General features: G+C 41.2%; 1 protein-coding gene and 1 long non-coding RNA gene across 8 annotated transcripts in view; both read left to right on the top strand.

Annotated features, from left to right (window-relative positions):
* LOC148132293 (uncharacterized) overlaps window positions 1-26,624 on the top strand; it is a 220,105-nt gene that overhangs the window by 80,789 nt on the left and 112,692 nt on the right. The gene's annotated exons all lie outside the window — the stretch shown is intronic.
* TNS2 (tensin 2) overlaps window positions 1-26,624 on the top strand; it is a 139,388-nt gene that overhangs the window by 61,568 nt on the left and 51,196 nt on the right. For 5 of the 6 annotated variants that reach the window (XM_087956509.1, XM_087956508.1, XM_026673883.2 and 2 more), the window contains exons 2-4: window positions 6,052-6,163; window positions 6,934-6,971; window positions 25,804-25,842. In XM_087956509.1, coding sequence (XP_087812635.1) covers window positions 6,052-6,163; window positions 6,934-6,971; window positions 25,804-25,842 — 189 coding nt within the window. Of the gene's footprint in view, window positions 1-6,051; window positions 6,164-6,933; window positions 6,972-11,517; window positions 11,909-25,803; window positions 25,843-26,624 lie in introns of those variants that run through there. The other variant, XM_026673887.2, reaches the window with a different exon arrangement.

Genomic DNA, 26,624 nt, shown 5'->3' with positions numbered 1-26,624 from the left:
CAATAATTTGCCATAATTTATACTACAGAAATCAGAATTTCCTCATAACACTGGGGTGTGTTTGTGTTTTGGTAGGCGTGCATTTTACATAGATTTTGGGTTGACATTTAGGAACGTTTCATATTACAAGGTATGAATATTATTGCTCAATAATGATTGAACAGCAGGTGAGTTGCTTAAAGAATGGACAAGCAATGAGGATGATGACTTATTTTCTATGTATCCCGAAGAAAGATTTAGAATTTCTGAGTAATAATAGCATTTCTATAACTAAGAGTCTCTTGATCAACTGATTCTAAGTTAAAATAACATGAAATTATTTACACATTGAGCTACATTTTTCAGGAATGGAATCACATGAATTAAGATAAAATAAGATAAGATAACCATAGATACAGTTATAAATTTGACACATTAAAAATAAGTAATTCATGAGTCTAGGAGATATCTATCCATCCTAAAGAACTAAAATATTGAAGTTGCTGATCTTCTGACAAATAGTGTGCAACTTTTAAGATTTGTTGCCGAGAACTGGAAAACAGCAACAAGCAACGAAGCTCAGTTTCTTTCAGAGGGATATGAATGTGGCTTAACATTAATTCTTAGTAAAATATAGGTAATGTTACTGACACACAAATAATCAAAGGTCTAGAAGAATTATCTTTGCCGAAATGGAACAAACAGGGCATTTGCTTTTTGAATGTCGACAAGTGTGTTGACAGGGATAAGTCAACAAACATTATAGACTTTCAAAAAGCCTTTGATAAAATCTCTCACTGCTGGCTTCTGAGCACACTCAGTGATCATGGAATAAAAGGACAGATGTTCTCATAGATTGGTAACTAGCTAAAGGACAGGAAATAGAAAGTGGGAATTAATAGGCCATTTTCAACATGAAGAAAATGGGTCTCAAGGGAGTCATATTAGGATCACTATTTTTAATTTGCTTATAAAGGGTGCATAGGGAGTAAATAATGAATTAGACAAGGTTACTTGTGCTATCCCAGCCAGTCTATGGGAATTGGATAGTTACTTAGGAATTATGAGCTGTCCCTTAAAGGAATGCATCATGGTAAATGTAGTTAAAGGTATCCTGGGAAATGTAGTTCATGTCACTTGGCCACATCTGTAATCCCGATTGGTCACTAATTTGACCCTCGATGAGTTGGGGGAGTTTTCCTCACTTTTGCCTGAACTCCCTAACTCATGGCAGTTGCTTTCTATCGCTATGAGATGGGTTAGGAGATAACCATCTTTTACCTACAAGACAGATATGCAAAGGATTGGTCATTAAAGAAGAACTTCATCACAAATGTGAGTTATGAGGATACCGGATGAACCAATAAATGTACTTTGTTATGGACGTCTTGTTGAGTTTATCTATCTGCATCTGCACAGCTTACAAATCCACTACTGTGCAGAACACAGAACATTACTGGTGTCAGGCTGTAGGAAATTGCAGAACAATTTCCACACAGATCTTTGCAAACTGAATGATTTGGCCTCAAGATGGCAAATACAATCGAATATAAGCAAGTACAGAATGATTGCATTATAAATTCAGACTTTCCAAACACAGGGATGGGATCTAAGCTGATAGTTTTTGACTAGGAACAGGAGTTTTTGGGTTATGGTGGACATCTCAGTGAAATAATAAACACAGGGTTTAGTTGCTGCAAAGGAAGGCAAATTCCATGATTCAGATCCTTGGGAAGCGGGCTGAAATGGACATGACAAAATAGCAATACTGTTGATGGTCAGACTGCAGTTGAACCTCACTAATCTTAAAGGACATGACCTCATGAGACAGCCTTCCTATTATCCACAGAGCACATCCAAAGCCTTCTGGTTTCAGATTTATCTTTTCCTCCACTCTAAATAGTTCTTTCTAGCTTCTTTGGCAGCAACCATTGTGATAAGAAAGCTCATTACCCTGCAGGCCTCTTGTTACATTCTCATGCTTATTGCCTTAAAACTTTAAAAGGTTGCTCAGAAGAAGCTCGTCTCAATCTGAAGGTGTTTTTTCCAGAGTCAACTGGACCTTCGTGTTTTTCTTTGAAGATGTCAGAGAAGCTTCTTGGGTGAGAATCCAAACATCTTCAAAGAAAAACAAGAAAGTCCAGTTGACTCTGGAAAAAACACCTTTGGGACAATCATGACTTGGATGACTGAGAACCACTAGAGAGAAGGCCTTACTCCTAGAGTTATCAGATATCTGAACAGGCAAAGGAGGACATGGACAATTAGAAAGGAGGACAAATGTGAGAAAAGGAGAATCCACTAACTGTTTAACTTTCTTGGCATCGTCAACAGAAAAATTCACTGAAAAACTGCAAAAAAAATGTACTTGGATCTACATATATATGAAATTACATTTTCTAGCATCAGAAAGACTGGTTTTTCCAATTTCAATATTTTTCAAACAAATTTCATCATAGAAATAATATGACTCATCATGTGATCTATTCTATGATCATAGATTTGAAGGGGCTGGATTGAAGCTAATTGCTGGAATTAGAAAATAACATAAATCTGGAGTTAATTGTAGTACAAAAAAGTCCAAATAACTATATTTATTCATTAAAGGTATGATAAATGTTATGCAAATGGTACCTGCTTTCCCCCAAAACCAAAAGAAACTCAAAATGTCAAACAATATTTCAATTTAAAGTTATTCCTGTCTCAAAATGCCAAGCAATATTTCAATTTAAAGTTATTTTTGCCATATAGAGGACATGAGGATAATAAGAAGGACATGTCCTCTTTTTGTTGTATGTCTGATGACCCTACCTGACATCATATCAGCAAGACTCTGCAAAGAATTGCCAGTTCTTTTGTCCTTTAAATAAAAATTATGGTGTGCCACCAACTAAAAAAGGACTTCTATACAGAGGCATTGAACCTTAAACTAAGGTTGAAGTTGTTTATTGCCTTCCCTCACCTTCTCTCAAGTCTTAAATAGAGACAAAAACACCAGCTCTTGTTCCTTCTGTTTGTTTAGTTTGAGAAAATATATTAATCTGGTTGATATGTAGCTGTTTCCAACAGAACATTGACTGTTGACCTGGCACCCAGCTTTTCATGAAGATTTATCTCATGAACCCTTAGCACGCACATTCTTGAAATTTGTGGAGAGGTATGCAAGGCTTGCATTTTGTGGAGAAATGTTCAGTGCAGTTGTTATTGTTATTTGGCATGTCACAATGTTCCCAGTCATCTTCTGTTTCTTCTCAAGAAAGTGGATTAATTTTGAGTTTGTGTTTTGCAAGACCTTGCACATTATAGAACAAACACTCATCAATGGATTCAGCTAAACAAATTTTAGTTTGATAGGTCAGTTTGAGATCCATTGAATTTAGAGCTATAGATTTAATTTGATTTTAATTGATCGCTTCATTTAAAAAAAAAAGTTCTGACATAATTAGGCAATATGTGTAGATGCATGAGTGTGGATGTATGTGAACATGGGTGTGATTTTTTATACGCATCTCGATAAACTGTTTCATATAAGCACCAGCTTTAAAAAGTTGCAACAGAGATTATGTTCACATGTTGCATCAAATCACAATGGAGTTGGTTTGTTTTGGCTTAGTGTGGTGGGTTAATATAACACTGTGAATGATGAATCATGAAATGTGGTTCAGTATGCTGTGTGAATCTCGTCAACGTATTAAACAATGTTAGTTAAAGTAGTGTAATACTGTATTTATTAAATTTTTATCCTGCCTTTATTATTACTTTTATAAATAAGTCAAGGCTGCGAACATATGTAATATTGTACTACATTCTCTTCCTATTTTCCCCACCACAATAACCTTGTGAAATAGGTTAGGCTGAGAAGGAGTGATTAACCCAAGTTCTCCCAGCCAACTTTCATGGCTAAGGTGGAACTAGAACTCACAGGCTCTGGCTTCTAGTCTAGTGCCTTTAAGCTAGCTGGAGTTATAATCCATGATTTATAGTTTAGTTGCATTTGATTAGGTGACTATAGTTTGTACTTTAATAAGCCATCGTTAAAACAAACTAAGGCTCCCACATATGTTAATGCTTTAATCTGTGAAATACATATACTACTGAAAAGTAAAATATATCTTTTTGGTTTTAGAACTACTGCTCTAGTCATGGTCTGTTATAATCGTTGAGCAGAAATACAGTTATAATGGCTAAGATATAATTGAGCTCCATCTCTTTAATGCGTTCCAACAGAGGTTGAGTAACAAGTACTTTTAGAAAGAGGGGAAATAGGATGGAGAAATCAATCCCCTGTTGCTTATGGTTGCTGGAGACTCACTATGTCTTAACAGGGGCTTTTGTTTTATGATAAGGTTAATAGTAGTTCCTAAGCTTAACCTCTATGAAATTGTTTAATCCTTAAAAAAAACAAAACCAGCATCTAAGCTGGTTCTTACTGCTGGATCTTATGAAATATGCTACACGTTAATTCCATGTGCAAAGAAATCCGAGAATTTGTTTTCATAGCATGATGTGCCAGTATGTACATTATAAGAATAAAATACTGAGAAGTTACAAATAATGTAGATAATAAAATAGAAATATATTGATACTCTCTTTAGTGTTTTTTTTCTCCAATTAAATTATTCCAACCTCATCAACCTGTCTTCATAATACTGTTCTGTCTCTCACTGGTTATAATGTACCACAATCCATATCTGCTCAAAATAAGTAAGGGGACCCTAACAGATAAAACTCCACTTACTCTTTTCTGGATTGAATAAATATCCAAATTGTTTGGAGACGGACCTGAATCTGGCATGGATTTAAATTAAACTATGACAATACAAGTCTTTGGGGCCTTTCCCAATATTGAGTATAAGATGAGAATTAATGTTCAGAAGCAGTGGTGGGATTCAATTTTTTTTACTGTGGGCGTGGCTTGGTGGGTGGGGCATGGCTTGGTGGGTGTGGCTTGGTGGGCATGACAGGGGAAGGATACTGTAAAGCAGGGGTAGTCAACATTTTTTATACCTACTGCCCACTTTTGTATCTCTGTTAGTAGTAAAATTTTCTCTAACCACTCACTGGTTCCACAGTAATGGTGATTTATAAAGTAGGGGACAAAACCCCTACTGCCCACCATGAAAGCTGGAATGCCCACTAGTGGGCGGTAGGGACCAGGTTGACTACCACTGCTGTAAAATCTCCATTCCCTCCGCACTCCAGGGGAAAGTTACTGCAAAATCCCATTCCCTCCTCACTCCACTAACCTGCTTTCTAGCTCCGTTCTGCTGTGCAGGGCAATAAAAGAAGACCCAGCCAATCAGCTGGGACTCGGGAGGCAGAGAATAGATGGGGGCGGGGCCAGTCAGAAGTGGTATTTGCCGGTTCTCTGAACTACTCAAAATTTCCACTACCAATTCTCCAGAACTGGTCAGAACCTGCTGAATACCACCTCTGTTCAGAAGGATCCTTGTGTATAGAACACAAAAAAATTCTTTTGGCTAGAATTTTTATAAAGTATGTCTCAAATCTGATGTGCAGTTCCCATGTGGAATTCTGGAAACTGACATCTCAATATACTGGAGAGCCTCGTGTTGGTGAACCAAATGTGAGAACTCACCAGCGCCACCTTGCTGCGGCCAATTCACCGCTGCCAATTCTCCATGGCCAGCTCACCATGGCCAGTTCGCCACAGGAGTAACTTGCTGTGGCCAAACTTGCTGTGCGACAGCTTGCCACAGGACAAATCAACAATTTTATTTAATTATTTAAAACAATTAGAAAATTATTTTAATTTTTGTCATTCACATTTCATATTGTCCCTCATTTTGCATCCTTTCTTTAATGATTCTATTCCACCATTTCTTTGATAATAGTGTAACTCTTGTCCTGTGGCAAGTTGGCTGCAGCAAGTTGGTGAGTTGGCCATGATGAGTTGGCCATGGTAAGTTGTCTGTGGGGAGTTGTCCTGGACCCATTAATGAAAGCTTCATGATGGCATCACATGTGTGTGTCCAGGGGAAGCTGCCTCCCTTGATCTAGGCAAAAAAAATTCTGCACCATCCAATTTTCTGCTCTTATTTGTCCTTTCAGCCTGGAAAGGTGTCGGAGCCTCACAACTTCAAAGAGAAGGTTTTTAAGAAGAAGAAAAAGGCATGCATCGTGTGCAAGGAATCCATAGAAGCCCAAGGGCTTGTGTGCAGAGGTAGGATGTTTTTCTGTTGGCTCATTTGTATTCCTTATATTGTGCAAAAATGTGGAAAGGGCTTTGTGAAGGCAAAGCTTTGGTGCAGTCTTCTTTATAGAGGTGCCCACCAGGACTGTCATTTCATTAATCTGGGTGCTTTTTTTTTAAATTATGGATTTCACTGCACAATAAATAATAATAATAATAATAAACAGCAAGGACAACAGAGAAGACATTAGCCCCCCCCCCCCAATACCTGAAATGCAGCTTCATCCAACATGCTTTACACAGTACTGCTCTGCAAAAAACAACAACAACCAAGATTCAGGTAGCCCTCGACTTACAACCACAATTGAGCCCAAAATTTCTGTTGCTAAATGAGACGTTTGTTAAGTGAGTTTTGCCCCATTTGACAGCCTTCCCTGCTGCAGTTGTTAAGTGAATCACTACAGTTGTTAAATTAGTAACCCAGTTGTTAAAGTGAATGTAGCTTCCCCATTGAATTTGCTGGTCGCAAAAGGAGATTGCAGGACACTGCAACCGTCATAAATATGAATCAGTTGTCACCTGAATTTTGATCACATGACCATGGGGATGCAGCGACATTTGTGAGTGTGAAAAATGATCATAAGTCACTTTTTTTTCAGGGCCGTTGTAACTTTGAATGGTCACTAAATGAACTGTTGTAAGTTGAGGGCTACCTGTACTTGGGACCAAAGCATCAGAAGGTGTCCACGTTTACAGTTACCTTGAATACTGAAATATTTCCTTATTTTTTTCTCTTGCAGTGTGCAAAATGGCAAGCCATAAAAAATGCGAAGCCAAGGTAAGTGCTCGGAAACATTTGGTTGGGTGCCCCAAATGGTTTTTTTGGCAGGGGGTTAGTGGGTTTGTATCACGTTTTGTACCATAGCCTGTTTAATTCATCCTACATTCTGAGAGCGTGTATGTTTATCTCTTCTGATTGTTCTAACTCCACATCACAAAAATTCACTCAAGGGTGCAAAGGAGTGGTGGAACTCCCACAAGTGACATTCCGTTCCTTGTGTGGGTCTGTTGGTCCTGGGGCTGGGATTGCGTGCCACCCGTCTCCACCATACGTCACAACCTATGCTGTTATTCTTCAGTGCAGAAGGTTGCCTGTAGAAGAGTTTCATTGTGCTTCCAAAAACCACTTCCGAAGGTGCTCCTCCAGGATCCCACTCTGAAGGAGGAAAGCATTATGTTTCTGCTTCTGAGATCACTGCAGGATGTTAGGATAACATTAGAATGCTCTGAGGCAGCTAAAACTCAACAGTAGGAAAACGAGAGGAGAGTGGAAACAAAGGAAAAGAGGAGAGAATGGAAGCTGGAACAAACAAGGAAGCCATCTGGTTTCCAGATGACTTGAACTACATCTTTCATAAGTCCTGGCCAACAGGAACAGCAAGTTTAGAAGATATACTGCCAAATATCTGGAAGACACTGAGTTGATTGTCCCTATAATATGTGGTTGTTTCCATTCCTTGTATTTATCCAAGGCCATAAAATATGGTGAGAGTTGGTATTTTGTGATTGTTTTTTTTTTTTCTCTCATTTTGCCACAGCCCTACAAAAAAGATAAGGACTTTCAGATTTTTCTATGCTCTGGGTATTTTGGAGTTCCCTCTTGCTCACATTTCAGCTTGCTAAGATTTTATGGAAATATCTATGGTTGAGTCATTTGGTCTCTCTCAAGATTCCATTCTAGTAAAAAAAAACATCCCCATATAGAGTCTGCTTTCTTAAGACAGGGCTAAGATAAACAGGAGACATAGGCTGACATCAGCAAAGGTATCTTTGTTTATATGTTCAGAAGACACTTCATGAATTCCCTGATTTAAAGTGCAAGAATTTCCTGTGTGCAGATTGCAAAAAATGAAGCAGAGAGGACAAAACCAAAGATAAAGCTTAATCACTGCTGAGCTTTTTATGGAGCAGTATTGTAATGCTTATGGTTGTACATGTGATAATGCTATTGCAACACCAGGGCCTTTCTCTGTACATCTGGAAAATTCTCCTCATATTGGCTGGGGGATTCTGGGAATTATGGTTCTGTGAACCTAGAGAAGACCATGCTGGAGAACATTATAATGCAGGGGAGGAAAGTTGGCCTATGCCCTTCTGCCTACATTTTTAATACAGCTTGGAAAACAGAATTATGCGGCTGCATCAACCGTATCATATTTAGCGGGTGTCACACTGCTTGCTCTGTAATAGCTATTTTACCAAAGATATTTTACTCAGAAGGTCCTTGTGTTTCCAAACTGAGTTCAGAAGAAAACTAGAGTGATACAGTACTGGGTTTCTCACCCAAAAGATGCCCTATTCCATGATTTATTTGAGTCATTGTTCAGGATGATAAAATACAAAAAACATTATATTCCTATCAGTGGTGGGATTCAAAATTTTTTTGCTACCGGTTCTATGGGTGTGGCATGGCTTGATGGGCATGACAGAGGAAGGTTACTGCAAAATCCCATTCCCTCCTCACTTCACTAACCTGCTTTCCAGCTCTGTTCTGTGCAGGGCAACCAAAGAAGACCCAGCCAATCAGCTGGGACTCGGGAGGCAGAGAATAGATGGGGGCGGAGCCGGTCAGAGGCGGGATTTGCCGGTTCTCCGAACTCCTCAAAATTTCCGCTACTGGTTCTCCAGAACTGGTCAGAACCTGCTAAATACCACCTCTGATTCCTATGAATAGTATTTCCTAAAAATAGTTACCACCTCTTTCTGGAGTCTAGTCCTTTTAGACAATAGACTTTGCATTTTGTGGGATCAACTGCCTCTATCCCACCCATTCCTCCCCACTAATTGTAGCCACTAAACCCTCATTCTACTTATTAGTTTTCCTCAAACTGCTCATTGTTTGAATCTACAGCATGTTCCAAGCAAAAGTGTCTCTTCTTCAATGTGGTTGCTGCGTGGAAGGTTGGCAATTTTGAAAGGGGAGAAAATAATTTCCCCATCTCATGCATAAACATGCTTATGGAAGAGAGGAATAAAAGCAAAATAACTTAAAGGAGTGCTCTTTTACCCCGTTCGTGTGAGTTTCAGTTGAGCTGCAGAAATGTTCAAGAGATGTATTCATAACTTTTAAAATCTCTAATGGCTATTCACACATGGGAGTGGCCACCAGGTGTTTATAACCATTGAGAACATGGGTGCCCACTCTCTACCTTCCACCACAAAGCTGAAATTAAAAAAGCTTATTCAAAGCTGGGATTAAAAATCCTACTGAAATATACTGTATTTTGGATGTGCCCAAGTAATCAATTTCAAAAAAATTAGGTGACCGAAGTTAATTCTGGGCATCTTGGCTTTGTTATTTCTTCCAGAGTGTCTGGCATACAAGGAGACTCTAGCCAGTTTCCTTATCAGCCAATATTGTAGCCTTTCCCTGTTGGTAACCTCAGATCAATCCCTGGCAACTAAGGTTTCATAGGTGTGTGTGGGGGAGTGCAATACACCTATGCATAAAGGTACCTTGAACAAACTTCTACCTCTAGAACCTGTGCTATCTCAGTGAGCTACAGCCTCTCTGCCAGCTTTGGACTATTCCCCAGAAACTGAAGAGGAGAACTTGCTGGGGTGGGGTGGGGCGGGGAGAGATGGAGGGGTCATTTAGCTTCTCCTTGCTTTCAAGCTGGGATTTTTTTCTCCTCCCTGCAGATATTTTGCTGTCAGGCAAGCTGACATGGCAGGAGGGGGGGGCAGGGAAGGGGAGAGAGAGAGAGAGAGGGAGGGAGGGAGGAAGGGAGAGAGAGAGAGAGAGCAATCATCACAAAGTCTGCAGCTTCAGTCTTGGTTGAATTCCGGCAAAGAAGCATTGGATGGCCAAGGGCTGTTCATTCTCAAGGCCCATGTTCACTCAGAGGATGGCAGCAGCAGGGACAGTTGTAATTAATGGGGGAAAGGCATGATTCAAGAGGTAAAGGTCAACTGAGATGACCTCAGGGGGACCTCCAGAGTTGCCTGGCTGCTGGTGAATGTAGCTGGGGCCTTTTGGTTTACAAACAGAACTTTAGTTATGGGTGGGAGAACGGAAGGGAGAAATTCAAGCATTTTTAAGCTCTCACATTATGTGAAGTTCTATGTTTTCAGCTAAAGCTTCCCTCGTAGGTTTCCCAAATATGAACATAATCAGACACAATTAAACTAAAGAAAAAAGAATTATCAAATATTTCTAGTCTAGTGTAGCTCTGTGTATTTTCTAAAACAAAAGATCTCTCACTTTTCCTTCCTTCCTTCCTTCCTTCCTTCCTTTATTTTTATTTATTTATTTATTTATTTGATTTGTCAATTGTTTACAAGATAATAAGTACAAGTGTATACATAGTTGTGAATATATGAAATGGGTACATATAAGAAAAATAATAGAATAAGAGAAACAATAGGACAGGGACGGTAGGCACGTTGGTGCGCTTATGCACGCCCCCTACAGACCTCTTAGGAAAAGGGTGAGGTCAATAGTAGACAGTCTAAGGTTAAAGTTTTTGGGGTTTGGGGAAGAGACTACAGAGTCGGGTAGAGTATTCCAGACATTGACCACTCTATTGCTGAAGTCCTTCCTTCCTTCCTTCCTTCCTTCCTTCCATCCATCCATCCATCCATAATTCACAAAGCTGATTATATGTCCTGCCTTGAGTTTAACTAGTTTAGTTTCTGTGTACTTTCTAACCATCCCTTGAAGAAACCAATCCTCAGCATGCATTTGCTGTGGTTTCCTGTCTTGTTTTTTTATTTAAGTTCAGCAGGGGTATAACAGCATCTTCAGACTTTCTGGGAGATTCCGAAAAATATAGTTCCCAGACATCTAGAGACCACCAAATGGGAAAGGTTGGGCTGCAATATCCAGTGTTCTTCCTCAGATGGCTCACCAGGACTCTTCTCTCTCTCTAACCTTGCTAGCTGTCTCCATCTGTTTTCTGCCTGGATGGCTGCCATTTATATTCTCTCCCAACAGGTCATTTCCACACTTTACAATTCAATCAGAGTCAAAAGCACTGATGCATTTTTTCAAAGATGTTATGGGGATCCAGATTGGGGTTTTTTATTTTTTATTTGCAGGGGTAATGGAAACAGGAAGGAAACCAAGTGAGGTTACATCTGCCATGAGACCAAGTTCTGATATCCTGAAATGCAATTCCAGGAAAGCTTTTGAGAGCTGATTCCTTGGATGCATAGGCATACACCTGTCCGGTTCCAATGTGTCACCTCATGTGACTTCATTCAGGGATGGTCTCTGGAGCTGGACCAGGCAGACCTGGGAGATCTGGATCTCTGGCCCTTTAAATCAGCATGGGGCTGTTCTTCTAAATTGTGTAATTATGGAGCGGAGTTTGCCTTGGAGCGAGGCCAAGGACTGCAGCTGGAGGAGAAGCCACTTGACTTTCAGTCTGCTCTTGTTTGGGGACTTTTTTTTTTTTTCCTGTTCACCAAAAAAAACCAGGCTGTTTTCGTAAACGCAGATCTGCTTTCTGGAAGGAAAATATTGGAATTTAGGAGGAATTTAGGAGGGAAGGAGGCTGAGGAACAGAGAAAAGCAACCGAGGCATCGAGAGAGACCAGATCGTAGTGCAGTTTTGGTTCCCCGTCCATGGTACAGCTAGTGCTGCTGGTTCCCTCTGCTGGGAAGCTCTGTGTTGGAGTGAGAAGGAGTCAAAAGATCTGGGTAACCTCCTGGACTGTGGGCAGAGAGAAGATCTGCATGTGAACTGGCATGAGATTTGGCACTTGGAGCAGGTGCGTAGAATATCGGCTTGTTGGTGGTTTTTTTTAGCAGAAATGTCCTTTCTTCCCTCTCCACAAGGGGGCAGAATTGCTCCCCTAGAAGTAATGCTAGTCAGCAGAAGCAATGAGTAAATGGGACAATTAGGTATATGGAGTAGTTATTAACTTATGTTCTGTCCAATAAAAAGATAATCCGATCAATGGTTATTATTTAAGATTGCTACATAGATCACCCATATACCCAGCTGGTTTATTTCATTTATTTTCTATGTTTAGGCATCCATTTGCTTGGGCATTTATTACCTTCGTGTCTTTACATTCTTCTAAAGCACTCAGTATTAGTGCTTTGGACATGCTCCTCTTCCATTTTATCTCCATTGTGGACTTATGAAGAAGGTTAGGCGGAAAATGTGATGGCACCAAGGTCGGTGTTTTAGTTCAGTGGCGAATTAGGCTTGGCTCTTCCTATCTTATGCTACTTCTCCCCTCCAGCTATTTCTCCACTCTAGCACCTTCTAGCATCATTCATTCATCCCCAGGGCAATGCAGAATTTTGTCCATGCTGGTTGGGTGACTCTAGACAACAGTGGAAGTCACTAGTAGAGATCTTTAGCTGAACTGCCACACTCTGAAATGACAGATAAATAAGCAGAGAATGTCACTGTTTTAATGACTTCTCAGAAAGAGTCTGAGGATCTCAGAGACAATGTTGGAATAGATGGTTTCATACCACAAAGTAATTTTAATTTGTCTTTTTCTAAAATATAGGGCAGTTCACAACCATAAACATATTTGGACATATAGCTTTATTTATACAGCTTGGGCTTTTAGATGTCTAAAGGTTGGCTTGTTCTGTGAGGTCTTAATCAGAGACCATCCTCTAGTGCAGGGATCCCCAAACTTGGCAACTTTAAGACTTGTGGGATTCAATTCCCCCCCCCCCCAAAACCAAACCTCCATCAGTGGGGAAGCTGTCTTCTCTTCTCAAGCCCTAGAGCAGAGGTCCCCAAACTTAGCAACTTTAAGACTTGTGGACTTCAACTGACTGGAGAATTCTGGGAGTTGAAGTCCACAAGACTTAAAGTTGCCAAGTTTGGAGACCTCTGCTCTAGTGCTTTCAACTTCAAAAATCAGATAGGCTGTGATTGCAGGCAAGGATCTTTACAGTCATCTAGTAGCTATGTTATGAATATATGGGTTGTGGTGATTCTTTTTATTACTTGTTAGACACCAAGCAAAGGAATTAATTAAAATCCCTGGAGCATTCAGAGAATATACTTTTTCATATTTGTTTAGTTTCCCCCTTTTATTCTAATGAGCATGGTAGCTACTCTACACGTGCTGAGTTTGAGGGTAGCACTCAGCTGACCTTGGATGATACCAAAAAGCTAAATAACATCAGTATTTGGATGGAATGCTTGGATATTTTAAAAAAAAATCCAAGGTCTGTAAAGTTGACAGGGAAGTTTTTAAAAGTTCCAGAGGAGAATTCCAAACCACTTCTTTATTGTTGCCAAGAAAACATGCATATATCCAGGAAATCGCCCGGAGTACAGTTTAACTTGTACAAGGACACTTTAGCAGATAGATAGACAGATAGATAATAGATACTTAGTCTCTCCCTCCCTTCCCCCGTCATTAGCAGTCTTGGAAATCTTTTACAGATGGTGAGATGTCCTACCAAGGCAGTAGAGATAGTTACTAGGAAGAAACAATTAAAAAAAATAATTAACTATCATAAAAACTAAGAACAAGCTTTTCCCCTGTCCTATTTAGATGAGAGAATCTCTCGGTCATGCATGTTTTTCAGATTATTTAAACTTTGTGCAGGGTGGATGGCTTAACTTTTGGAGTGACTCATTCAGGACAATTTATTTTGCAACGTCCTCTTTGCAATCCCTTTACATCTCTGCCTTTCCTTGGACTTCAACTGGCTTGAGGTTGCTAGGGAAGACATTGGCAATTTGCGTCCTCACACACAAAACCCTTTGGATGATTCTAGGCAGTGTTTCCTCTCAGCACCTGATGGATAGTTGGAAGTGTGGAGCTGGAAAACGCTGTGAGTTGCCTCCAATTGCATTTCCTTGTGACGTTGTCACTTTTTGCCTTCCCCTCTAGGCATCTGGACTTGCTTTGTTTCCGCAAGACATCTGGAATTGTTTTGCTCTTGCAAGCATTTCAGCCCTGCTGTATCTAGTCAATCTAGCAGTCTTGGTCTTTCTAACTAACAGCCAGCCAAAGCCTCTGGTTGGGGTGGAATGTGTCTTGAAAACTTTAAAAAAACCTTTTTTTAAAAAAAAAAAAAAACCTTCTTAATAATAGAAAACTAGAACTTTGGGAAGATAAAAGATAGGGTCAGCTTCCTAGAGATTTTATTTAATTTTGAATGAAGACAGTTTTAGAACAAACCTACTCAAGGTGGCTTTTTAAAGCTATTTTAGACCATTAAAACCAATTGGAGATTAGCTGAAGAAAACTAGAAATAGCAATCCAGCATTTTTATGAGCTTCTAGAAAATAATGTGAGTGAAGGAGTTTCAAGATATTACTGACAAAGGCTGTCTTCAGGATGTGTCAACCAGATGGATCTGGACAATAACTCTGTATGCAATGTTCCAAAAATCAATTTAAAGTGCCTGGACAGGTTTGAATTAATATAAATAAGCATAAGCAACCTCAGCTCAATTTTTAAAGTCCTTTGCAAATAATTAATCCAATCCGTACCTCTGGGAAGGAAGGAGGAAGGAAGGAAGAAGAGATGAGATGATGCTAGAGAGAAAATGAATGAATGAACCCACAGGACTAATTTTATTCTAGATGATTTCCAAAACCTGCAGCCCTTGATGAAATCAAAACCCCTTTGGGTAGACAGTCTTTCAAATAGTGTGATCCTTCCCAAACTATTTACAGTAATGGGCTTCAGCTTTCAATGTTTAAACTGAGTTGTTTAAACTAGGATTCAAATCCAATTTTTTAAACTTGCAGCCTGGAATGGTACAGCTCACTTATTCCTTCTTCACTGTACTTGGAGGGGGTGGGCCAGATCCTGAGATCAAGATAGGATCCCTTTGAGAACAGACACATTGGTCATCTTGAACCTGCCCTCTGTGCTTCCTTGCCTACATGTGTAGCATGTGGAAGAGAGGGAGAGGAGAAATATTGCCCCCCTCCCCATTCAAAACTTGGTCCCTTTGCTTAGTAGTTGTAACAAGCATGTACAGCCAGAGATGTTTTATCTGGTTAAGGAGGCCAGCTGAAGCTGCGGGCTTGGCTCTTCAGCTATGCCGACATTTTAGCCTCTCTTGTAGTTTCCCACATCCTGATGACCTCCCCCCTTTGTCCCATGGGCTGGTCCAGATGTTTTCCCAGGCTGTGGTTTGCTTGAGAGATGAATGGTGAGGGGGGGAAACAAGGAAGCAGAAGGAGGAGGGATAGCACAAAACTTCCTCCAGAGCATCAATCCTGCAAGATCTGCTTAGCATCCCCAAAATTTCCCACAGATGAAGGATTGGAAAGCTGGAAGGGTGGGGTGAGGAATTGTATTTGGGGAAGGACTTCATGTTGTATCTGGAGTAGAGGTGAACCCATATCATGCACATCTAGGATGGGAATCAGAACAAAAGTTATTTATATTTTTGATTGGAATTTGGGGAGCTGTAATGCAGCATACACATAGCAAGCTCTAAATTGGGGAAGGGTAGTCAACATATCTTTTCCTCCTGCTTTTGAAAATCCAACTGCTGATTTTTATTTTAATTGCTACCATAGTTTTTTGTACTTCACAAATGGCCTGACATAGACACAGACCGCTGTTTTTGTGTATGCACTTCTTTTGTGGGCGTATCATGGATTTTGTGGTGGTATAACTGAAGAAGCTGCCACCCTTTCCATAAACAAGTGGTCCACCTGTAAGAATAATTCCTGGAATTAAGATTTGGAAGTTTTAACTCAGTGGCACTTAAATCCTAATTTTGAAATGTGATCCTATACTGGGAGTTGGTTGGATGGTTAGCCTCCCTTCAGTTAGAACCCACGATATGTTTCACTCAAAGAATAGGATTTGAAACACATCATTGATATCTGCTGTACGCTTTTCCTTTAACTTCACTGACATCCAATTTAGACATTATTTAGTAGAGATTGGTTTGAACCAGCCTGAATAATCCAGAATTGGGGTAGCTGCAATGATCAAGTCCAGACACATTTGGAAGGCACCAAGGTAAAGAAAGGTTCAGGGGGGAGAGAAAATAGGTGGAAAATTTCCTTTGGTTCTAAGTCAAAGAGTGGTTTTAAAGGTTCAGATTACTTGACAATCCTCCCTTGTTGTGGGACCAAAGAATCTGGCTGATTCAACCATTCCTCTAGAGCTGGGGTCCCCAAACTTGGCAACTTTAAGACTTGTGGACTTCAATTCCCAGAATTCTCCAGTCAGTTGAAGTCCACAAGTCTTGAATTTGCCAAGTTTGGGGACCCCAGCTCTAGGGCTTGAGAAGAGAAAACAGCTTCCCCACTGATGGGAGGCTTGGGGTCCCCCCCCCCTTTTTAAATTAAGACATGAAAAAACAAAACACTTGGTGCCACAGCCCAGCCAGAATCCCTTTTTAATAGAGGCTGTTTGCTTAATTGTACCCTGGCTCCAACACAGTGCAATTTCAAAATGTGTTGATAGTTGGTTTTGGCAAGGGCCCTGGCCTGCCAATTTACACTCCTGCCACAATCCTGGATTTGCATCTCTGGATTCACACCCAGGGTGAATCCAGTTCTTCACCCAATTCCGTTTCTTCGATCTGACCGTGCATTTTCCAGATATGGGAAATAAGCAACTGAGATTTTAAGAAAGCTCCCTACACCAGAGGTCTCAACCTTGGCAACTTTAAGACTTGTGGACTTCAACTCCCAGAATTCTCCAGCCAGCTCTGCTGGCTGGAGAATTCTGGGAGTTGAAGTCCACAAGTCTTAAAGTTGCCATGGTTGGAGACCTCTTCCCTGCACAATTCAATTGCTACCAGTACTTTACAGATGTACATAGGAAAACCTGTCGCATATACAGTGCTTGAAAATCTTTAAAATGCGGTAGAGAATTGCTGTCTGTTCTCAGTTCAAAAGGCTCCCCTTTGCTTTAAGTACCTCCTTCCGGGGGAACTCATTTCCTGGGGATCACATGGGCTCACTCAAATAATTTTCTGGGCAGCACTGCAGGTAGTCCTCGACTTACAACCTTTCATTTAGTGACCGTTTGAAGGTACAACAGCAATGAAAAAAGTGACACGGCCATTTTCCTAAATAACCTTCCCTCAGACCGACATACAGGAAGTTCTCGACTTACAACAGTTCATTTAATGACCATTCAAAGTGGCATTGAAAAAAGTGACTTAGGACCATTTTTCACACTTACGACCATTGCAGCATTTCCCCCATGGTTATGTGATCAAAATTCGGACACTTGACAACTGAGTTATGATGGCTGCAATATTTATGATGGTTGCAGCATCCCAAGGGCATGTGATCACCTGTGATGATCCAGGATGGGATACAAAACAAACACAGCCACAGAAAACAGGTGAAGCCCCTTTTATTCCTTCACTTTGCTTCCAAGCTCCGAATATTCTTGACGGAAGACAAAAAACTCCCACACAAACAGTTACAAGATGAAGGATAAAAACAACACGAACCAGGCAAGATAAGGGCTGGGGGACGTCCACTGATAACCGGACACACACTGGGAAGGACGCCAAACTCAGAGAGGAACCATCAACTAGAGATATTTCCACGCTTTGTTTCCAGCGTTTGCCCGTACGCAGGTCTGTCCTCTTATCCAGTTGTCACAGCTGCAGCCCATGAAGAGGATCAAGGCCCTCTCCTCCCGAGTAGACCAGGTCTCTCCCTTATCCTCTCCTCCCTGCGTGCCCTAGGATAGAGAGGTCCTCCTCTGACCGCTCAGCCGGCCTCTGCCCTTCCCCAGCCTCCTCCACAACCCCCAGGGCCACATTTCCACTCCCTGTCAGCTGTTCCTCCTCTCCCTCAGAGTCAGTCTCCACCAGGGGCATGACATCGCTTTTTGCAATGACAAAGAAAACTAGGGGGGAAGCCAGATTCACTTAACAACCCCGCTACTAACTTAACAACTACGCTGTCTCACTTAGCGACAAAAATTTGGGGCTCAACTGTGATCATAAGTCAAGGACTACTTTTATGGAAATAGCTTGTCACTGCATTCTTCCAGGTTTTTTTTTAACATTCCACTATAGCCTGCAGGCCAGGGATTACCTTGTGGTCTCCAGTCCAATAATAATCAACCTGGATCTGTCTGAAAAAGAAGAATGTACATGTGGGTGTTTGATCAGCCAATAGTATATGTTTGAAGAAGTGTATATGAAGGAGCGCAGCTGATATGAGGAAAGTGAGGTCACAAGGAACAATGCATGTAATATATGTGGAAAAAGTAAGTTTGAGAGAGTTGTGGGCTCAAGAGAGAAAATGAGGGGGAAGTGTGTGTGAAGAAGTACTGTAGTGTGGATGATGTGCAAGAGAGAGAGTGTAGAAGCAATGAGGAGGTGTGGATAAGAGAATGATATGTGTTTGAGTGAGGAAATAGCAATAGCAGTAGCACTTAGACTTATATACTGCTTTATAGTGCCTTACAGCCCTCTCTAAGCAGTTTAACAGAGTCAGCCTATTGCCCCCAACAATCTGGGTCCTCATTTTACCCACCTCAAAAGGATGGAAGGCCGAGTCAACCTTGAGCCTGGTGGGATTTGAACTGCTAAATTGCAGTAGGAGTAGCTTGCACTCTAACCACTGGGCCACTGAGGCTCTTGTTTGTGAATGGCATATGGATGAAAGACAGGAGAGATAGGCAATCCTCAGTGTATGACCACAGTTGAACCCGAAATTTCTGTTGCTAAGTGAGACATTTTTACAGTGAATTTTGCCCCATTTTACAACCTTTCTTGCCCCGTTTGTTAAGTGAATCACTGGAGTTGTTAGGTTAGTAACCCGGTTGTTAAGTGAATCTGGCTTCCCCATTGACTTTGCTTGTTGGAAGGTCGCACATGAACTTGGGGGACACGGCAACCATCACAAACATGAGTCAGCTGCCAGCATCTGAATTTTGATCACATTGACCATGGAGATGCTGCAACGGTCATAAGTGTGAAAAATGGTCACAAACAGAGGTGGTATTCAGTAGGTTCTGACCAGTTCCGGAGATCCGGAAGCAGAAATTTTGAGTAGTTCGGAGAACTGTTGAAACCCAGGGGAGGGAATGGAGATTTTACCGTTTCCTTCCCCTGCCACGCCCACCAAGCCACGCCCACAGAACCGGTAGTAAAAAAAAATTTGAATCCCACCACTGGTCACAAGTCACTTTTTTCAATGCCGCTGTAACTTTGAATGGTCATTTAATGAACTGTTGCAAGTCAAGGACTACCTGTATGTAGGTCTGAGGGAAGGTTATTTTGGAAGGAGTGTGAGCTATGTGTGAGATGTGTTGTGTATGAAGGAACACATCCAATTCCTATATGCAAACGGATTCTCAGTCCGGCAACCTATACAGCCCTTGGCCAAGAACATTTTTCAACCGTGATTAAAGCCGAACAGACTGAATGATTACATTACTGTAGCCATAACAGTTAATTAAAAGCATACATGCAGGAATGCTCAGTGGAAGACTCAATCTGGTTATACTCAGCCCAGAGCAGCTGCAGCAAAAGCTCTTTCAGCCATTTTTGTTATCAGGATGAAGCGTTCTGGACAAGCGGGAAACGGCAAGGAACAATGGATGGAAACTGATCAAGGAGAGATTCAACCTTAGAAATAAAGATAAATTTTCTGACAATGAGCACAATCAACCAATGGAACAGCTAGTTCAGAAATTGTGGGAGCTTCATCACTGGAAGCTTTCAAGAAGAGATTGGACGCCACTTGTCAGAAATAGTATAGGGTCTCCTGCTTGAACAGGGGGTTGGACTAGATGACCTACAAGATCCCTTCCAACTCTGTTATTCTATGTTTAACAACAGGACAATGGGCTGTGCATGACATTTGTGTTTGTAGGCAATGTTTGAACATGGTATCGAGCTGGGGAGAAGCCTGAAATTTGCAGAGTTTCTTTTTAATATCTGTCTGTCAGCCTCCTAATTTCCAGTCTGGTGCCTTAACCACTAGGCCAAATAGGCTCTCTTGGAGCAGCATTTGTGTGAAAGGATTCAAAAATTGATAAATAAATAAATCTACCCTGTCTGTCTGTCTATCTACCTATATATCTCCTGCCTTTGTTATTTTTACAAATAACTCAAGGTGGGGAACATATCCAACACCTTCCTCATATTTTCCTCACAACAACAACCCTGTGAAGTGAATTGGGCTGAGAGAAAGTGACTGGCCTTAAGTCATCACCTGGCTTTCATGGCTAAGGTGGGACTAGAACTCACAGCCTCCTAGTTTCCAGCCTGGTGCCTTAACCACTAGGCCAAACAGGCTCTTTTGGAACAGTATTTGTGTGAAAGTTTTCAAAAATTGATAAATAAACAAATCTACCCCAAAGTGGAAAGGGGGCGATGTTTTGGAACAGTTTCACTCTTTATCAAAAGGAACTTCCTTGTTTCAATGATTTTGAGAGTCAAAACGTGGACAGCATTTCTCTCCCTTTCTGAATGTGGACATCCTGAGCTTACTCTGATTTGATTATGGGATGTCCCGATGCCATCACATTTATTCTATAACTTTGCCTAGGTACTTAACCAGGAAGAAGACAATTGCGGAAAAATAGTGTCTCCAAATCAGTGACGGAAACAACTGCTACAACAATGGAAACATATTGAGGAAAACCTATAATGAAAATTTTGGGTGGGAAGTGAAATTTCTAATACCGAGTTTGAAAATTTTCACAAACAACATTAGAAGAGTTGTTTGACATCGAGGTGGGCAGCATATACTGAATCAATAAATGTGCTGTTAACGATAGCGATAGCTGTTCTCTATGCTCCATTGGCCAGACTGCATCTGGAACAGTGTGTGTCTAATTTTGATTGCCATGATACAAAAAAGACATCAAAAATGTGATACAGGTGATAAGAGGCTTGGAAGTTACATCTATACAAGAATGTTTACAATAACTATGTTTAAAGAAGAGAAGGCTAAGGGGAGACATGACAACAGCCTTCTGATACGGATAAGAGTGTTACAGAAAATAAGGTTGGTGGGTTTATTGTGCAGTGCGTGCAAAAGTAGGACAAGAACCAATGGATGGAAGTGGGAAATTCAAACTCAAAAAGGAATTTCGTGACCATGAAGGTTTTGTTACCCATTACTTTGGAAGAAAGTCAGTTGTGGCAATAGAAATTAATGATAGGGCATCAATTAATGGTATAAATGGATGGATCAAGGTCATGTAGATAACCGTGGTGGGGTTCTACAGGTTCGCACCTATTTGCTAGAACTGGTTGTTAACATTCTAAGCAGTTCGGAGAACCGGTTGTTAGAAGAAATTACTGGCCTAATCCTGTAAGGAAGGTAGGAAGGAAACATTCTGGTGTTGCTTACAGAAACTGCCTCTCCGTTAACCCTTGTTACATTCTTGGCAGGACTAGACTTCCTGTCTCTGGAACTTCTCTGAAGTTTTTTCCCCCTCCTTTGCTGGTACTTTGCTTGTGTGGAGTGACCATTCAAAGTTACAATGGCACTGAAAAAAGTGACTTATAACCATTTTTCACACTTATGACTATTGCAGCATCCCCACAGTCACAAGAGGCCAGGCGAGGAGACGCATGCCTCGATGTGAGTGATTTGAGTTGGCCATGCCCAGCCAGTCACATGACCACCAAGCCATGCCCACCAACTAAGCCATGCCCACAGAACCGGCTGTTAAAAAAATTGAATCCCACCTCTGTAGATAACCCTTCACTCAGCAGTGAGGAAGACTTTGAGTGTTGGATTAAGTCAGGATGTTGGCCATAATTAAGGTTAGAAGGAACAGAGGCAAGGTACGTTTCCTACAATATGGACAGCAAATTCATACTGATGTGATTTCTGGTGATACGATGTTGAGTAGAGAATGTTGCAATTTGGTAACGTGGAAAAGTTGATAGGAAACTTTCACAATGCTGGTATAAAAACATTCTGGATGATTGCTCCTCGCTTTTGGAAACAACATGTACTTTTCATTAGGTAGCATCCCTAGGTAAAACTGCTATTGTAAAACTTTAATGGGCCAATAGGTGGGGAAAGACTTGTCTACTCTTCCCAATGGTCCATTAAATGTGATTGTCTCAAGTGCATGATAGTATCATAGTGCAATCATGATGAGAAATTTGGGCAATCGTGATGAGAAATCTAGATTCCAAATCCATTGTTTCAAGATCCAGTAAACTGAGGTTTCATTATAGCACCAAACTTTGAAAGAAAAGGAACCCCTCAGTATATGACAGCCCCCCCAAAAAAAACTATGATGAAAAAAACAGGATAGGGATGGATTGAATTTGGAAGGAAAATACCATCAAGAAGTTAAGATGGGGGTTACACAGTATGAAGTTATGACCAGATGAGCTATAATACTCCATATAGATTCTTTCCTAATGTATACAACTGGAATACTTCCACAATCCTATCCATTCTGAATATGGTTGATCTTTCATTCATTGGATAAAATTTTTTGCAACCCACAAAAGGGAATCTTTTTAAAAATTCAAATGATGTGGTCAATTCTATAGCTAGCATACATTTACAGAATTCTAGTGATAGTAAAATAAGGAAGTAGTATTTCTGGAATTGGATCTGAAAAAATATGTTGGAAGAGAAGAGGACGATCATTGTGGCAGATTAAACAGTCCAGACACATGCTTTTCTATTTAATCTATCCTTTAGGCTTTAAATAAAACCTCAGTTTTCTGTTTGGGGGGAAAAAAGGGATCTTATTTATGGAAAGAAGTATCTAGCCATGTTTGCTGTTCTTATTAGAAAGCAAATGAATTACTTGGTAAATTCGAATACCTAATACAGTAACCATTTAGATTTTTTTAAAAATAAAAAGTGTGACACACCATTTCATATAAACTGGAATTTTGTTAGCTTTTCCTTGCTAAAATATTTGGGACTTTGTGAAGAATAGGAAGCAACTATTAGGAAGAGCATTTCTGGTGGAAATGGGGCAGAAGAGTGATGGGCATGAATATTGTTGCTTTTCTGCTCCAAACTATCCTTTTCAGTGGCTCTTTGCTTGCCCAAGGTCAGGCACTCTTTATAGGCTAGTGCGGACCTGTGGAATTTGGGGAGCAAGTCGTCAGCACTTTCACAGAATGGTTGCCATGATTGGCAGAAGAAAAACTGGGGAGAATAGTCCCCATTCCCCACCATTATTCCAACTTAGCTTTGCTCATTATCTGCATTAGGCATATCACCAAATAAATAAAGACCTGGGCTGGTGAGCATCCATCAGTTTTACTGTATATCCTAAAAATGAGAAATAAGTAGAAGTAAAACTGATGTTGGTACTTTGCTTGGAGGCAGGTTAGGTGTCCCTTCTTTAAATGTCAGGAATCTTTGCAGGGAAAATTAAGTGGGGCTGCTCTGACTCAAGAACAGAGCACCCCAAATTTCTTAAATTGATACCCAGGAGGATGCAATGTAGCATTCTCCAGGGAATTGGTGTGTTGTTTATTTATTTGTATCCTTGTTTATAAATAGCTCAAAGCATCAAACACTTACCCACAACAACAACCCATTGCGGTCTCCTGGTTTTTAGTCTGATGTTTTAGCCACTAGACCAAATTGGCTCTATAAATCTTATCAGCTGCTTGGCTTTGGGGGTGTTATGAGAGTTTGTGGCTGCAGATATATGGAGGGTAACTATCTTACCTTCCATTGTATGTTTCAGTATGCTGTTTGGTTTCAGCAAGAGCCATGAATTAATTGTATTCTATTTAGACAAGTGTCCAAACATACCTGTATAGCGTTATTTGTATTATTAGTTTAGTTTAGTTTGTTGTCATTGCACCTCGTACAACGAAATTAAATACCATCTTCAGTCTACATCATGACTATGAAAATAAACACAAACTCACAAACATCCTTCACATTCTATACATTGAATTGAAAACCCCTGATATTGCATTAATATTGCACTATACAGTAGAATTCCATATTATTAGCCTGTTTGCATATAGGCAGGAGACACTCAGCAGCTGGAGTACAATTGGACTGAAAAGGGATGTTTGTCGCAGCCAAGTTAACATGTTATCCATCAATCATTGAACCAGCAAAATGCTACACTAACAAACGATTTGCTGCCTCCCTTGGTGATCCCTCTCCTGTTGTAGGTTCAATGACCATAAAGGCTGCTGTCATTATTCACTGTGTAAAGGGCACATGAAGGAAATGGGGTGGGGTGGGTTTCTCTTTGTTTTCCTCCTGCTTCCTCAAATATCACCAGCTGGTGGGAAAGCATCCTCTGTCACTCTTCTTCACTGAGCTGAAGTTTGGGAGGAACTGAGTTTTTTTTTTCCCAGATGGCTTCATTAGAACGTCAGCCACTGGTCAAAACTCATGCTAGTTTTGTGCAAGTGTTTTGGGTGGGTATGTTCAAAAGGAGCCGAAGGATCAGCTGATAGATGAATTTGGAACATGGGCTTAGCACTATTCCAGTGTCTGCTAAACCCAACATTCAGAGAAGCCAACCAACTTGTCAGGCATGGGGAAATTGCCATCAGACTTCAGCCCTTGACCTTGCTGTTCTTTGTTGGTCAGCTGCTGGCCAGGTTGATCTCTAGGTCATAGAATCAGGGCTAGTCTTAAAGATATGGAGGGGAGAAGGAGAGAACTGGATTCTCCTCTGTCCACAACAGAATGGCTTTAGAAGTCTCACTAGCCAATAGCTGCTTGGCTCCTCCCACCCCTTAGGGGTGATCTAACTGCACCGCTCACAAAATGGTTGGTCAACTGTACCCTTGTAAAAAAAACGGCATTAACAGCAGCAAAGTTATGGTCAACTTAAGGCTACCTTATGGGGATCCAGTGAAGGGAATATCATGACCCAGCAGAAGAAAAAGTGAGGAAAGGATCTGAGGGGGCTTCCCAAAAGGTTACGCTTTTGGATATTGTGCAGTTGTTCCATCTTATCCCCCTGAGCAGTTTTGCTGCAGAAAGACAAAAAATAACAAGAAATATTGCTTATGAAATAAGAAGGTTCAAAGTGGGAGTTGGGTGCAAAATCATCTGAAATCGTCTTCTGTAAAAGTCCACAAAAGAAGACCAGGTGCTGGCGTTATGAAACCATTTTCTGGAAGTACCTGGAGTTAATACATTTTATGTTAGGGGCAACCTACGGTTGGAGAAGACCCCAAGTGGGGTTGAGGCCTCATCTGCGTCACAGGGTCAGCCTGGGTCTCTGCCCTCTACCCTCTTTCAACCACAGGAGGCAAAGGGTGTATAGGAAGGGGGCATAAAAGCCCTTTGCTCTCTTATGGGTCACAAGGAATGCCCTGGCAGTTGCACCAGGCGAGAGGGAAATGCAGCAGCCTGAATAGCCTCACTGTTGCTTCCCTCTTGGGTGGGGTGCCCTTCTGTGTTTGTTTTTCTCTATGGTCCCCTGTGCCAGATTTGGACGTGCTGCCTTTCAGCCTGATGAATCGCTGCCTGTAAGATGTGCTGTTGTTGGAAGGGCCCAGCCCCAGCCAAAAGAAACACCCGGATGGGGAGAAGCTTCTGCTTCTTGAAGAGGGGAACTGGGGACGGGACAAGAGATTTCTCTCCTGCCCATCTGCCCCACATCCTACTCTGGGGAAAAGGAGAAGGTCTTCAGGTGTCATTGCAAAGGTCTCGGCGTTGGGTGGGGGGATGTGGATGATGTTGGCGACTTCGAAGCTGAACTGGCCTGTGCCCCGGGGCTCATCTCTTTCCCTTTCTCTTTTCTAGGTGCCATCTTCCTGCCAGCCCATCCCACCAAGCGAACTGGTAAGTGCCTGCTCTTTTGCCACCCACTTGACCCACATAATACTGTCCAGAAGGGAAAGGAGGGGTAGCCTCTTGTGGTGAAGTTGACAAAGGGCCCTTGTGGTGCTTTGAAGACTTCGGGCAATCATAAAAATGCTGGTGCTTAAAGTGAGCCAAGATGCTTTATTGTTTTTTTTGTCAGGTAAGCTGTGGATACCTGCATGTAAGTCGGGGGTGTCAAACTCATGTCGTCATGGTGGCATCCCGTGACGTATCGGGACATTCCCCCCCCCTTCGTTAAACCGGGCGTGGCTAGCGCGTGACGCATCTGGCCCGTTGGCCGGGAGTTTCACAGCCCCGATGTAAGGAAATTAAATATGTTGCCAAGAGTGGCTTTGTGTCGCTGCCTCTTTAAAAAGAGGATTTAGCCTGAGGTGTTTCTTTTCTGAATTATGATCTTGCATAATTGCCCGTTTCTGCAAAGTTTTGGATGCATGCAGGAATTGTTTGATTTTCCCGTACCCTGCTCTTTCATTCTTTTCCAATATTTTAGAATATGGCACGCTGGCTCAGGATTCCCACCCCGCCAATTCAAAATTTGTGTTGCTGATTTATTTAGGTATTCTTTAAAATACTTCCAGTGCTTGATTCTTATCGCTCCGTTACTTGTTTTTAAAGATCTGGAAAAATGTTAGTCAGGAATGAGTTGGAGCTGTTTCTGTTGTTTCACAAACCGCTTTCCCCAATCGTTCCATGTACAGCAGTGTGTTCCCAGCCTTCACCTACCCCATAGAAAGATTCTG

The sequence above is a fragment of the Notechis scutatus genome, chromosome 2, assembly GCF_049901735.1.
Source record: "Notechis scutatus isolate UNSWTSFEM ecotype Mainland chromosome 2, rNotScu1.2, whole genome shotgun sequence".
Taxonomy (NCBI): Eukaryota; Metazoa; Chordata; class Lepidosauria; order Squamata; family Elapidae; genus Notechis; species Notechis scutatus.
This window is presented reverse-complemented; position numbering and strand designations above follow the sequence as displayed.